At 38.8% G+C, this 15,932-nt stretch overlaps 1 protein-coding gene across 1 annotated transcript in view; it reads left to right on the top strand.

The window, feature by feature from the left end:
- Window positions 1-11,712: 11,712 nt before the first annotated feature.
- Window positions 11,713-15,932, top strand: part of RMDN2 (regulator of microtubule dynamics 2) — a 77,819-nt gene continuing 73,599 nt past the window's right edge. Inside the window, exon 1 of the mRNA XM_007445794.1 lies at window positions 11,713-12,164. Within this exon, the coding sequence (XP_007445856.1) occupies window positions 11,713-12,164 (452 nt within the window). The remainder of the gene's footprint in view (window positions 12,165-15,932) is intronic.

Genomic DNA, 15,932 nt, shown 5'->3' with positions numbered 1-15,932 from the left:
GTCAAAGAGCCCCATGGCTGAATGGGTAGTTCCTTTATTGCTAGAAACCTGGCAGAGGCTGTGGCTGGTGGTAGGAGTTTTTTGCATTAGCTGGTAAGCAGATGTTGCAGCTGGAGGATGGGTCTCTCTTCTCATCGGACAGTTATCAGCTGCTGCAGCTGGCAAGGTCAAGGTTACTTTTTTTTTTTTTTAAGTGGAAGCAGCCAAGGCCATAGCACAGATAGATGATTTCCTGACATCAGCAGTTCTGAGTTAGAATTCAAGTGAAAACCATAGAGCATATTATCCTAAGGATTACGAAGGATTTTATGGGGTTACTTAGGAAACAAACCACGATTTATATAGCATGACTGTATGATAAGATATGTTCTCAGTTCTGAACAAACCACAATTATTTTCTATTACAATACAAATGGCTTGGTCACTTCCTTTATGAGACGAGCTTTCTTCTAAAATCATCATAGTGGTGAATTTCATCTCTTTCTAGATTCACTTCTCTCAATGAGAGTCCAAATATATGTCTTAATTATAAAGATAGGAATACAACTTTTATGAAATGGAAAAAGTTTTAACAACGGTTGATTAATTAATGTGTCTTTATTGCATCAGAAGAGTGACCATCTTTATAGACTGATTTGCATACCAAGAGGCTGCCTCTATCTACTGAACAATTTCTAGAAAGATATTGTTCCTACGGGAAAATAACTTTTCTTTGCATAGTCTGAGAACAGTGGGTCTGGAAAACTGCTAACCCCATTTTTTTTCCCAGGAGAACCTTACACAAAATTGACTTGCCATCCAAGTCCTAAATGAAATCTTTTTTTCTAATTTATATATATAATTAAAACTATTCAGTTATTTTAACTAATTTATACATGCATATATTGTAACAATATTTTGTCTAACTGACCAACATTTGACTTTTTTTTCAGTCTGCCACAAACAATGAAACTGACCTTGACTTATAAAGCTGACATACATACTGTCAAAGATATATATCCCTGAACATTTTCTCTCAAGATGAAGAAAGAATGCAGAAGGGAGGGGTAAAGTGACTTTTTGCTATGACTTTGTTGAGTTCCATTTTAGAGAATATCCAAAGCTGATAACAGTTGACTTCAGAAACTCAGTGTAATAATGTGACTTACAAAATCTCCTGGAATATCTGAAGAATCTTCATTCCTATCTTTATGTGTCATGGAAAAACTGCTGATAATCACTGACGAAGGTTAGTATCAATCAGGCAATGTATATGCCTTTCTGAACATGACATTGAATAAAAACTTAATTTTTCTAACAAAACAAAATTTTCTTATATTTTCTTTCTAACAAAACAAAATTTCTTTCTTATACTTTAATGAGGTAGTTATATTTTTAACAAATTGATTTAACATTGAATTCTAAATTATATTACATAAATATTGTTTCTAACCTCTTTTATACATGTCTTTTAAAAATACCATTTAAGATTCGTTCACTACAGGAATATTGGGTCAATTATTTTATTGTATTTATGTGATTAATAATTACACTAATTGCTTAGTCTTGTGGAAATAGTTAATAAACTTATCCTCATACCTTTCTCAAAGAAGGCATTTTTCCCTTGGAAGGTCCAATTTAGTCATAGGTATCTTTTCAGATATTTTGGGAATAATCTTCTTGTGTTCTAGGGATCCCCTAAAATTAAAATAAGCCCCAAACTATTAATATTAGACACAGGATTATTTTTCCCCAAACTCTATTCCTAGCCTACAATGAACATGATAGACCCACCATCATAATTTTATACCCTGTGGTTTAGAGATAATGGCAGACCCCTACAAGGAAGCCCTCCATGGGATAAGTGATCTGTCTGGAGGTTCATTTCCCATAGAGGGAGTAGAAAAGGCTGAACCCCAAGTAACTGAAGTAGGAGATGCAGACAGAACACTATCACTTGAGAAGTGCTATGATGTACTTACAAAAGGTGCTATGAAGAGTCCCCTTCCAATGTTCCATCATAGGCAGCAAACTCTCACCTGTAATGTAATTTACCTCAGTAGACTGTTGGGAAGATGGAATAAGGTAATTCATATAAAGAATGAAGCAGGAACTGAGTATAAGAGTTAATCAATCTTTTTGCTGTGGCTGTTGGTTCTCCCTCCAATTTACAGACCTAATTTGGGCAATTTGGAGCTTCAGTTATGCTTGGATGGCTCCTTCCTCCACCAGCTTTGTCATTCAATTTCTCCCTGGATATAAACCACTTAGATAAAAGCCAAGAAATTAAAAAAAACAACAACCCCCCCTCTCCAACATACACTTGACATACTCTTCTCATGTTCCTACCATATAAAGGACAGCAGATTTCTTAATGCTTTCCTCTTCCGTGTACATATACTTTCAAAGAATTTTTTTCAACTATTTATTATATAGAGTATGTGCACTGTGCCAGGCACTGAGGATACAAAGATAAATACATCCTTGCCTTGAAGATGTTCAGCTCAAGGGCACAACAGTCACTGACCAAGTGGTAATAACAGTGTACCTGAGAGCGGGGTGCAGAAAACCAGCAGGGAGGGGGTTTCTACTCATGGAAACTCCTTATCCTTCTGCAGAGTTTGGGCGGGGCCTGGAGGAATTCTTTGGGAGAGGAGGAGAATGTGTAGAGTAGCTGCTCAAGGGATGCAGATTAAACTGGAGGAACTGTTTTTTGACAGGTGGTAAAGAGTAGAGCATTCCAGACACAGAGAGCAGTCTAAACACAGAGACTGGGGAAACGTGTGATTTATGGGAAGAAAATGAGGTAGTTTGCCTATAGGTGAAGTGAAGGATTGATGTCTGGTGAAAATGGTAGAGAAAAGCTGGAAAAGTAGGTGGGGACAAATTGTGAAGTGTCTGTACACCAGAGGTGTCAGCTGACTGTAATGCTGTGCTAGTTGTGATGAATACAAGTGTATTCGTTAGGGCTGCTATAAAAAATTACCATAGAATGGCTGGCTTAAATAGCAAATATGTATTTCTCATGGTTCTGAAGGCAGGAAATCAGAGATCATAGTGCCAGAAGGGTTGGATTCTGGTGAGGGTCCTCTCCTGGGTTGCAGACAGATGGCTTCTCATTGTATCCTCACATGGTAGAAAAAGAAAGAGCTCTGGTCTCTTCTTATAAGGGCATTCATCCCATTCTAGAGGGCTTCAGCCTCATAACCTAATTATTTCCCAAAGGTCTCACCTCCAAATACCATTACGTTGGGGATTAGGGCTTAAATATAATGAATTTTGGAGGAACACAAACATTCAGTCCATGAAAAACAGCATCTCTGAGATTCCTAGTGATTTTTCCCCTTCAGACATTCCTTTGAGACCACATTCCTAGTAGAGATAGGTAGAATAATTCCTTCTTTTTTATGTCATCCCTACAACAGCGCCTGGCGAATATAGCTCGTCTCTTTGCTTTTTAGTTTTAACTTTACCAAAGATCAATGGCCACCGCTCTGTGAGTTTCTACCTCACAGATAATTTTTACTGATCAAGAAACAGAATCAAGGGGAACAGGTGTTAGTTACACAGGCATACAGAAAGAGTCCAGCTATTTTACCCCACTCCCTGAACTTGAGGAACACGTCAGTACCAGCTGACATCTTTCTTTTGGAGCAGAAGGTTGGTAAGGCCCTGTTCTCAGCCCACACTCCACATTTTTATTGCAGACCTCTTCTGTGCTGTGTGCTGAGGATGCAGCCGTGAACAACTCAGTGGACTCCTTCTGGACAAAGTTAAATCTCAAGGTGCTTCAAGCTTCTTTTAAGTGTTATTGAAGAGACAGTAAAGTTTCTTTTGGAAAGAAATCTCATTAAAAGAGATCACCCTGCTAGACAGGTTTATATTATGTTGTATTGTTTAAATAAAGCAAACATTAGCATTATATTGTAATATCTTTGTAAACCATAACAAAGTGTGAATGAAAATGGTTCTTAGGAGTGCTTTATAGTTTCAAATCTTAGAGGCTAAGTATTAGTCTGCTGCCTTCCAAAATATAACTTAGTTTTAATAAAATGATGTGGCTAGGCTTACTTATTCTTCAATGCAGCTTGCTTAAAGCTCAAAAAACGTTTTATAGTCTTAAAGATCCTGTAGAATCTCCATTAGTAAATAATTTTGTATGGATTGTGAAATTAGCCTTCTGATTCTTTAGAGTTCTTTTGCTTGTTTTGTTTTTTGATAAATAGGAATGCATCCGTTTTTAATTCCATTCAGCACATTGGTAGGGAATTTAGTACTCAAGACTGTTTCCTGCAAGCCTAAATTTAAAGCTCAAAGTGAGGACAATACAGAAGGGAGTGAATGTGCAGTTTTTAAGAGTTCATTTGGCAGAATTTTATTTTCATTATACAAACCACAGAAAGCGAAGCTGGGTAAAATCTCGAATGTTAGGCTTCTGAGAAGATAATGGTTTTCGCCTAAAGGCAACTCTGAATGGTGGTGGGGTTGAGGGGAGGACGGAGAGGCTGGGGATTTAGCACACTAAAAGAGAAAGTGAGTTAAAGTGAACTTCGGATAACTTGATTAGTAATTGATGCAAGACGTCCACGTTTGACTCTGTCGTACGGAGGGTTCGAGGTTGTGTATAGAAATGGGGCACAGAAGAAGGGTGAAACTAGGGCAGGGGGCTGGGTTGGGGGCGGGAAAGAACCGAAGGGAGGGTGGGTTTCGGGAGCGGCAGTGATGGGAGAAAGCGCGCTGGAGGCAGGAAGCGCGCGCCGAGCCTCCCGCCGGGCCGGGCGCGCTGGCCCTGAGCCAGGACGCGGTGGTCGAGGCGGGGAGACGAGCTCTGAGGGAGTCGGCACCCGGGCGGCAAAGTCCGGTGCCGGCCGAGGCGCCCGGCGGAGCGCACTTGTCTCCGTTTGTAAAAGGTGCTCGGGGAGCCCGCCCCGGTGAGTTGACCGCCGGGCGAGAAGAGGCGGGAACCGCGGGGCGAGCGCCGCGGGCTCCTCCCCCGGCGCCTCGGCTATCTGGGTCAGGACGAGGCGGCCGCGGCGCCGGACCTCTGGACCCGCTGGCTCCGGGACTACCGTCCGCCCGCCGCTTCGCTCCCAGCCACCCAGTCGGCAGGTCTCCGGTATCCGACAGCAGAGAGGCCAGCGCGGCGAGAACTCGCGCTGCGCAGGTGGGCAGTGGGCATCTCAGCTGTCTGGGGTGGGATGCGGCCGAGGATCGAGGCGACACTTCCGGCGGCGGTCACCGCACTTCCGGGTCGTGCGGGCGTCCTCTGGGCGTCCGCAAGCCTGGGGGGCATCTTCCTCAGGGCGGTAGAGCGGGCTTGCTGCAGTTTACCCTGGCGCAACCCTCGACCAGCCGGTGCCTGGGAAGTTTCAACCCCGGAGGTCGCCAGTATTTCCGCGCGGGCGCCCGGCGTGGGGTGCGTGGGGAGCGGGCAGCGTACTACCTCGGCCTGTCGGATCCCTGCAAACGCCGATGAGTTTCTGCCGGAGACACTTGCTCGCTTCTCACCTGGGCTCCCTGGGTCTTTCTTACCTTTGAAACTTCAGCAAACGTTTTTGTTTTGTTTTGCTTTGTTTTGATCAGATTCTCCACCTATTTTACACAAAATGAAGGCTAGATTTTCAGTGGGACAAACATTTGCAAATAAGCCAAACATCAGGGAGCCCTAAATGAAAAAGAAATTATAAAATAGGAAAAAAAAAGAAAACCGAAAGAAATATGAGTATTAGAATTCACTTAGAAAGTATCAAGTTATCCAGGTCGCTGTGGAGAATCAAATCACTAATTCAAGGTCTCAGAGCAATTCCCTTGGGAAACTTAAAACTCGGTCGTTTATAGCCCATATTGTGCCTTTACCCTTGCAAAAATTTTCGCCCATCTTCCGAGTTTATCAGAGTTCTATATTTTATGTATTTCCCCTTACGAATCTGCTGATGAATTAAGTGAATATATATGCTAAATATTGCTGAAAGCATTATAAGTAACTTGGTAAAGCATAATTTCCATTTCTAAAAATTAATTTTAATTAAAACTATAGCATGAAAATTAAATGTTTTCTGAAGTTAATGTTTTATGACGGGTTCTACAAAGGAATTTTAATGCAGAAATTTCAGTAGAGTCAACATTTTGATGATTTACTATTTCAGCAGAATTCTTAATTTTCATCTCTGCAAACAACCTTTAATTATGTATTACCCATTAATTTTAGATGCCAATAATTTATAATAAAATAATGTCTATTATTTTACATTATTATTAGCACCTTACAAATTGAAATGTGACAGGAATAATACTTAGTATCTGATTATCTAGTCTATATATATATATTTTTTTTTAAACGAAGAATCAATCTTTCTTCCTTCCTTCCTTCCTTCCTTCCTTCCTTCCCTCTCTCCCTCCCTCTCTCTCTCCTTTCTTTCTTTCTTTCTTTATGCCATGGGATCTTACTTCCCTGACCGGGGATTGACCAGGGCCCCATCAGTGAAAGCACTGAGTCCTAACTACTGGACCACTAGGGAATTCCTTAGTCAATATATTTTAAAATTACTGTGTTTTTATACTAAAGTGCAAGTGTCTACTACTAATGTGATAATTAAATGTATTAAAGTTATGTAAATGATGTAATATAACCTTTGAAATTATACTGCAGGCAAGCAGGTGTTCTGAGTTTTTTTTTTTATGGTATATCTTTATTTTTTTATTTTATTTTTTTTTAACATCGTTATTGGGGTATAATTGCTTTACAATGGTGTGTTAGTTTCTGCTTTATAACAGAGTGCATCAGTTATACATATACATATGTTCCCATATCTCTTCCCTCTTTGTCTCCCTCCCTCCCACCCTCCCTGTCCCACCCCTCCAGACAGCCACAAAGAACCGTGTTCTGATTTTTAATGAGTGGCATTTTGCAAATTATTGGCTTAGAAGCACATTTTATACTGATATAAAACTCAAACATAGCTTGAGCTATTATTCTCTAATTGTGATTATTTAAAACAAATACCTGCTCCATTGATTTTAGTTTTTTTCCCAGTTGATTTTCTCAGTTCTGAAGTCATATTTCAATATGGTAGTTCCATTTTTAGCTATTTAAGGAACCTCCGTACTGTTCTCCATAGTGGCTGTATCAATTCACATTCCCACCAACAGTATAGGAGGGTTCGCTTTTCTCCACACCCTCTCCAGCATTGATTGTTTGTAGATTTTTTGATGATGACCATTCTGACCAGTGTGAGGTGATAGATACCTCATCGTGGTTTTGATTTGCATTGCTCTAATGATCCCTGATGTTGATCTTTTCATGTGCCTGTTGGCCATCTGTATGTCTTCTTTGGAGAAATGTCTGCTTAGGTCTTCTGCCCATTTTTGGATTGGGTTGTTTGTTTTTTTAATATTGAGCTGTATGAGCTGTTTGTATATTTTGGAGCTTAATCCTTTGTCAGTGGCTTCGTTTGCAAATATTTTCTCCCATTCTGGAGGTTGTCTTTTCGTCTTTTTTATGGTTTCCTTTGCTGTGACAACTGTGGATCTTTATTATAACACTGCTTTATAAACTTAGGACCCTTACAACAGTATATTCTCTTTTTCCCTTCCCAGCCTTTGGGCTATTGTTGTCCTACTTTCTTACTTCTACATATGATAAAAAACCTCATGATATGTTATTGTCATTTTTGCTGTAATAAGCAAATATTTTATGAATAAATCTTAAAATGAGAAAAATGACTTATATTTTGCCACATGTTTGCCACTACTGGTGCTCTTCATCCTTTGTATAGATCCAAGTTTCTATGTGTTATTATTTTCCTTCTGCCTGAAGAACCTCTGTTAGCATTTCTTGTAGTGAAGGGCTGCTGGTAGTGGATTCTCTCAACTTTTCTTTGTTTAAAAAATTCATTATTTTACCCTCATTTCTGAAAAATATTTTACTGGGTATAGAAATGCAAGTTAACAGTTTCTTTCGGCACTTTAAAGAGGTCACTCAGTTGTTTTCTTGCTTGAATAGTTTCTGAGGTGATGCCTCGGAGACAGTGTCTGCTGTAATCTTATCTTTTTTTCTCTGTACATAATATGTCTTTTTTTCCCATCACTGGCTGCTTTTCACATTTCTTTATCACTGGTTTTCAGCATTTTAATAATGTTTTGCCATGGTTTGGTTTTCTTAATTTATTCTTCTTGGATTACGTTGACAATTTTTTTGGCCATTTTTCCTTCAAATTTTTTTTGTTACCCCTCCTTTTCTTCCCTTTAATTATATATGTTTTAGACTGCTTGATATTACCCTATAGGCTCCACTTGGTTTTTTGTTTGTTTGTTTTTTAGGCTTTTTTAAAAATCTGTGTGCTTCATTTTGGATGCTGTCTTAGTCCATTTGGACTGCTATAACAAAATCCTGTAGACTGGGTGGCTTATATACAACAGAAATTTATTTCTCATCATTCTGGAGGCTAAGAAATCCAAGATCAAGGCACTGGCAGATTCACTGTTTTGTGGGGGCCTGCTTCCTGGTTCATAGCTGGCACCTTCTTGCTGTAACTTTATGTCGTGGAAGGAACAAGGGATCTCTCTGGGGTCTCTTTATAAGGGCCCTAATCCTATTTATGAGGGCTCTGCCTCCGAAAGGGACTCCATCCAATACTATCACCTTGGGGATTAGGATTTCAACATATGAATTTGGGGGGACACAAATATTTAGTCTATAGCAGATGGTTTCTCTTGCTATGTTTTTGGGTTTGCTGATATTTTTTTTTCCTGTAGTGTTTCTCTGCTGTTAATCTCATTTAGTAAAATTTTATTTCAGTTATTTTATTTTTTATCTTTAGAGGTTCTATATGGTTCTGCTTAATGCCTTCTATAACCTTCCTCATCATGTTTATGTTTTCCTTTAGCATATTTTTAATATTTATATTAAATAATGAACGTAATATCTGTAATAGTTGTTTTAAAACCCTTATCTGCTAATTATATCACCTCTGTCATTTGGATCTGTCATTTTCCTGCATTTTTACATGTCTAGTAATTTTTGATTAGATGGTCAACATTGTGATTTTATGTTGTTGAGTTCTGGATTTTTTCTATTCCTGTAAAGAGTGTTGGACTTTCTACTGAAGGCAGTTAAATTACTTGTGAATCAGTTTGATCCTTTGAAGGCTCTTTTTTTCTTTGGCGGTACGCAGGCCTCTCACTGTTGTGGCCTCTTCCGTTGTGGAGCACAGGCTCCGGACGCTCAGGTTCCGCGGCCATGGCTCACAAGCCCAGCCGCTCCGTGGCATGTGGGATCTTCCCGGACCGGGGCACGAACCTGTGTCCCCTGCATCGGCAGGTGGACTCTCAACCACTGCGCCACCAGGGAAGCCCTGAAGGCTCATTTTTAATCTATTTTAGAGCAGGTCTAAATAGCCTTAACTCGAGTGTTAATTTAGCTGCATTAGCAAGCCATTACCCTTCTGAAGCCTCTACTGAAAGTCTCAAGTAACTCATACACACTCTACACTCTGGATGGTAAACACTTGAACACTTACCAGTTCTGTGTAATCTTTAGGAATAGTTCAGCTTACAGCTCTCTGGTAATTGTCCTTTCCCTTGAAATTGTTTTTTGCCTGGCTCAGTGGGGTTTCACTCTATGCATGTGCAGATTGGTATTCAATTAAAGGTGCAAGGAGAGGGACTTCCCTGGTGGTCCAGTGGCTAAGACTCCGCATTTCCAATGCAGGGGGCCCAGATTCAATCCCTGGTCAGGGAACTAGATCCCACATGCGTGCCACAACTAAGAGTTTGCATGTCGCAACTAAAGAGTCCATAGGCCGCAACTAAAAGGACACCACATGCTGCAACTGATGATCCTACAACTAAAGATCCTGCATGCCATAACCAAGATCCCGCGTGCTGCAACTAAGACCTGGCACAGCCGAAATAAATAAATAAATAAAAATTTTTTTAATTAAAAATTTTTTTAATTAAAAAAAAAAGACTCAAGAATAGCCCTATGTGTATTTCTGGAACTCTTTCTCTGCATAACTCCCTCATCTTCAGTAGTAAGTGGGCACAAATTCTGGGTGCTTCAGTTTCTCTGAACTCTGTTCAACTCAGTGAGATTACCAGGCTCTGTTTGGTTTTCCCTTCCCTGTGCCATAGTCCAGAAATTGCCACCTACTGGAAACCTGGGGAGATCACAGTACTTTCCTCTTTGTTTCCCTTTTATCAGGGATTAAGGGTGGCAGTGCTATAATAATTTGCTCTTTGAGAAAGTGTCAGGAAAAATAAACTGAGATATTTGCAAATTTAATTTCCTGTAACAGTTTACCATTATTTGTATCATTTCTCCCAAGTTGCAAACAAAATTTAATACAGGTGTTTACCTGTTTATAAAATAGGGGAAATTGATGGGAAAACAATTTTGGAAACTTCAAAGTCTGTATAAAAGCCTTATTATATTTTACTCTCATTACAAAAGTTTATCATTGTATTTATATACTCATTGCCATTTTAAAGTCTCAGAAGGAAAGGGGGATTTATATTGTTGTTTTCCTTTAGTGGCCTTCTTTAAGAACAGTGATAAGCAATAAAACTAGTGAAGAGTGGATGAAGTAAAGAAAGATTATGGTGCATTTTGTCAAAGTAGTTAAGTTTATATGCAACAAGTTTATGTTTATAAGTTTATATGGAAGCGTAGGCCCATGTAGCCCAAAGCTTGGGTCTTTGATGCAAAATGGTGAAAGTTCAGAAGGAGAAAGGAGTCAAAGAAATTACTTTTTTGTTACTTTAAAAATAAGTGAACGGGCTTCCCTGGTGGTGCAGTAGTTGAGAGTCCGCCTGCCGATGCAGGGGACACGGGTTCGTGCCCCGGTCCGGGAAGATCCCACATGCCGCAGAGCGGCTGGGCCCGTGAGCCATGGCCGCTGAGCCTGCGCATCCGGAGCCTGTGCTCTGCAACAGGAGAGGCCACAGCAGTGAGAGGCCCGCGTACCGCAAAAAATTAAAAAAAATAAAAAAGATAAAAAATAAGTGAACATTTGAAAAAAAATAAAAACATTAAGACCTCAGACAGAAATAGAAATGTAAGAAGCAGAAGAATTCCAGGTCAGAAGAAAGGAGGTAAAGCCTGCACATACATTAGCATCTCTGCTTTCCATGTTGAATAAAAGAGATGAGGTGGTTACAAACTTGCCACAACTCTTTGTATATTTTATATCTCAAAGCCCATTTTCAAATGTTTATCACTCTACATTGGAGTACAAAATGTTAACTAGATGCCAAGGAAGAGCTTTTTCTTGGGCTTTCCTTAAAGATTAGATAAAACCCAGACATTGGCACACTAGTTAATTTTATACAAATAAAAGGTTCAGGCACAGTTAAGCATAATTTGAATTCTTAAATAGTTTTTTTCAGAAATTTATAATGATGCTTTTACCTCTATCATACCCTTTAAAAATATATGGTAAAGAGTAAATTTCAGATCAGAAGTAGAATACAAATTCTGAATTAAAGTTGATACTTTACACTGGTTGTCAGTAATATCCGTAAAGGTAGTATTTCTACTCAGCCACATACATTATAGAGGCAATTACTCATAGTTTATTTTAGTTTGTGATTTATCAAGTGTTATTAAATTTTTTTTGTGATGAGGTAGACTTGGTTTTTGTTGATTGAAAAAGCCCTAATATTTTTGTCTTGGGAAAGACAGAAACAATGTTCATTTACATTTATACTTTTAATTTTAGAAACAAAAACCAGGAAATGCCTCGTTCCACAAACAAAGAAATGATACTTGGCATCATGGTGGGAACTACTGGAATCAGCTTGCTGCTTCTGTGGTACCACAAGGTTCGTAAACCAAGGACAGCAATGGATTTACCTAAATTTCTTTCTCTGGGTAATTCACTTGATTTGATGCCTTCGCAAGATGAAATGCCTAATGGCCAAGGAACAACAGCGATCTTTCAAGGAAGGCAACTTCAGATATTGGAGAAGTTAAATGAATTACTGACAAATATGGAAGAACTCAAAGAGGAAATCAGAGTTCTTAAAGGAACCATTCCAAAGCTGGAGGAATATATCCAAGGCGAACTTGGAGGGAAGACAACTGTTCACAAGATAAGTCCTCAGCACAGAGCTAGAAAAAGAAGGCTTGTCACAGTTCAAAGTTCAGCAACAAGTAATAGTTCAGAGGAAGCGGAAAGTGAAGGAGGGTAAGATTCTTTAAGATGTTTCCCATGTTGAATTGATTATTTATTGCATTATTGCTATTACTTAGGTACTTTCATTATACATTCCCAGTCATATATTCTGTTACTAAGAAGGCATAAAAAAGGAGTGACCCTATTCCATAGAGGTCAGTATTTTAGTTTAGACCTCAATGACAAAAAGAATGTAACTTACTCTAGTGCTAGGTGGCATCACATGAGTACTGAGGAAGACAGTGATTGTTTGCCAAAATGTGTAACCTGTTTTTATATGTGGCCACTGTGTGACCCCTTACATAAGGACTGTCCAAAAAGTACTGTCTAATAAAACTTTCTGTGATGATGGAAATGGTCTAAATCTGTGCTGCCCAATATGGTAGCCAGTAGCCACATTTGGCTATTAAGCACTTGCAATGTAGCTAGTGAAACTGAGGAACTGAATTTTTAATCTCCTTTCATTGTAATTAATTTAAAATTAGCCACATGGGACTAATGGCTACTGAATTGGGCAGTGCAGACCTAAAAAGATTTGAGAATGTACAAGTGACTCAGTTCCATCCTTGCATGGGTAATTCATTGAATTCTACACTCAAGAACATAAATAATGTTCTTTTAGGGGAAAAACAAATGATTTATGAAAAAAGAAATTGTGCCTGACTAGTGTTTCTAAGGAGTAAAATAGGCAAGTAAATAAAGATGCACCAGTGAATGTAGCATACCCTGAAATTCTTTAAGGCAGGGACCCTATGTTTTCGTCATTGTATTCCTAACACCTATTATTGTGCCTACCACTGAGTAGATGCCAGTAACTATTTCTTGAATTAATGAATATCTGCTAAATAACTATAGAATCGGAAGAAGGAGAGGGGATCTGGAAAGAGGAAACAAAGGGTAGGAATTTAAGGGTGATTTCATAGATAAAGAAGTGTAAGTGGTTGATGAGGTCTTTGAGATCAATGCTAGGGCTGGAATTACTTAGCATCTTTATATAGAACTGGAGAAATAACTTACGAAAAATCAGAGAGAGAAGAGCCACAAATGCTAGATCTAGATAACAAGAAGGTCTTAAAAATTTGTGTTCCTGAACAACAGGAAAAGTTGTAGACTGGTTTTAAAATAGGCAATGAAATGGTTTTTGTTTGTTTGTTTTAATTTTTATTTATTTATTTTTGGCTGCGTTTGGTCTTCGTTGCTGGACGCAGGCTTTCTCTAGTTGTGGTGAGCGGGGGCTGCTCTTCGTTGCGGTGCGTGGGCTTCTTATTGCGGTGGCTTCTCTTGTTGTGGAGCATGGGCTCTAGGTGCATGGGCTTCAGTAGTTGTGTCACGCGGGCTCAATAGTTGTGGCTCGCAGGTTCTAGAGCGTAGGCTCAGTAGTCGTGGCGCGTGGGCTTAGTTGCTCTATGGCATGTGGAATCTTCCTGGACTAGGGCTCGAACCCATGTCCCCTGCATTGGCAGGCAAATTCTTAACCCCTGCACCACCAGGGAAGTCCGGGCAATGAAATGTTTAAAAGGAATCTAAAATAGTTCTAAATAATTTAGAACTGTAACTCAGAAAAGACACTTGTTAATTATTATGGGTATAGAGAACAGCAGCTTAGGACTCTGATAATGATAAAAATCCAACCATAACATTGCGCATCATTGAGAGTTACTGAAGACAAACCAATGGTTATCTTACCTTATGTAGATCTGTGATGTTTCCTCACCAGGAGTCCTATGTGCAGTTTTGGCAATCACATCTTAGAAGGGACATAGTGGAACTAAAGACTAGCCAGAGAAGATCTGCTAGACTGAGGGAAGAGATGGCAGCCCTGATGAAGGAGTTTAGGCCAAAAGGATCAATGGCCCTTAATCTTAAAAGACCCTGGTTAAGCTGAGCACAGGCTTGCTCAAGAAATTCTAGTATTCTAGAAAGACAGGCAACCTTTGATAAGATTAGGATAAGTTTAGGACAAATGAAAAGAAGAAATTATGGGACTTAATTAATTTCAAGTAATGGTGTAGACATAAATTTTTTATGTGGGTTCAAGAGGGATTTGTGAAATCTATGAATAGTAGTCACATACCGCTAATGACAACTAGACATATCAAAACTTTAAGGTTGATGTCAAGTAAGACATCCCCTTCTCTTGCTTGATCCTGGGTGCCTTTGTTAGCAAGAGTACGAGAGTAGATGTACTAGAGCCCTAATAATGGACTAGACAATAATGGACAATGAATGGCATTGAGAGCAGAGGGAGAGTTGAATGGAAAAAGATGTGCTACATATATACAATGGAATATTGCTCAGCCATTCAAAAGAATGATACCATTTGCAGCAACATGGATGGACCTGGAGATTATCATAGTAAGCAAAGTAAGTCAGGAAGAGAAAGACAAATATCATATGATATCGGTTACATGCAGAATTTTAAAAAAAATTATATGAACGAACTTATTTACAAAACAGAAACAGACTCGCAGACTTAGAGAACAAATTTATGGTTACCAGGGGGTAAGGGTGGGGGGAGGGATGGATTGGGCGTTTGGGACTGACATGTACACACTGCTCTATTTTAAATAGGTAACCAACAAGGGCCTACTGTATAGCACAGGGAACTCTGCTCAATACTCTGTAATAGCCTAAATGGGAAAAGAATTTGGAAAAGAATAGATACATGTTTATGTATAACTGAATCACTCTGCTGTACACCTGAAACTAACACAACATTGTTAATCAACTATAATCCAAAATAAGATAAAAATTTAAAAATAAATAAAGTAGAGGGAGAGAAACTGTTTCCTCCTTAGCTCTACTTTAGAAAAATAAACAAAAGCAAAGAAACGAAAACAATTTGTTTCTTTTTCTGTTTTGAAAGGAATAAGATACAGAAAGATCTAACACATCTTTCTAAATAAACACCTAGAAACAAACTTTTTAAATAAGTAAAAAATTTTTTTTGAAAGTAAGGTTTTATAAAATATATTTGTTTCAATTTTAGATTGCATGTCCTCTTATAACCTGCTTGGGACAGAAACAACTGGTCATGGTGAGATACAGTCATAATCTCATTACCACATTTAAGATGGGTTGTAGCCTTGATACATAGTGTCCTTGATAGCAAAATTAAAAACAGCAAATGACAATTACATGTTCCATATGTAAATTTTATGCTTTGCAAGAGGCACCTAGAAATTTTGACTTCTTTTAGTAAAATAGATGTCAATCACAATTGGATGATATTATTAGTTTTACACAAGAAAAGAAAAACATCTAATTATATTCTTCGTTGTTGATTAAAACTTGAGTGGGTAGATCAGTAGAATGCATTTTCTGTAAACATTATTAGAATCTTCTGCATGCCTCTCTTTGTATCATCATGGACTTACGGATTTATGCCTTATTTGGTCTCAGCTAATTTCATTTAATTAGTTGTGGAGGTGATGATGACTAAAGGCTCAAAATCTCATGACCCTGGCAGGCTCATCAGTGGGCCTGCCAAGGTTCTTTTCCTTTCTTAGAACTAGCGTGAACATCTTGGAAGGCATCTTTGCTTCTTGGTTATATTGTTTCGACTAAATTTGGTTTTGGCCCCTGCTCCAAGACTTGGAATCAGCTATCCTGGCAGCATTGGTTCATTTCTGTGAGAAATAGTACTAGATACCAAAATCGGGGGTATAGAGTAGTACTGTTTTTAGGCAGGATGATACCAGAGGCTGTTTTGGCCCCTTTAGGGACAGGGTAAAGAAAAATCATTAAAAAAAAATTATATATATATATATATATATATAT

This window comes from Lipotes vexillifer, unplaced genomic scaffold (genome assembly GCF_000442215.2).
Source record: "Lipotes vexillifer unplaced genomic scaffold, Lipotes_vexillifer_v1.1 scaffold278, whole genome shotgun sequence".
Lineage (NCBI taxonomy): Eukaryota > Metazoa > Chordata > Mammalia > Artiodactyla > Lipotidae > Lipotes > Lipotes vexillifer.
Note: the sequence above shows the minus strand (reverse complement) of the source record. Positions and strands in the feature narration are given on the sequence as shown.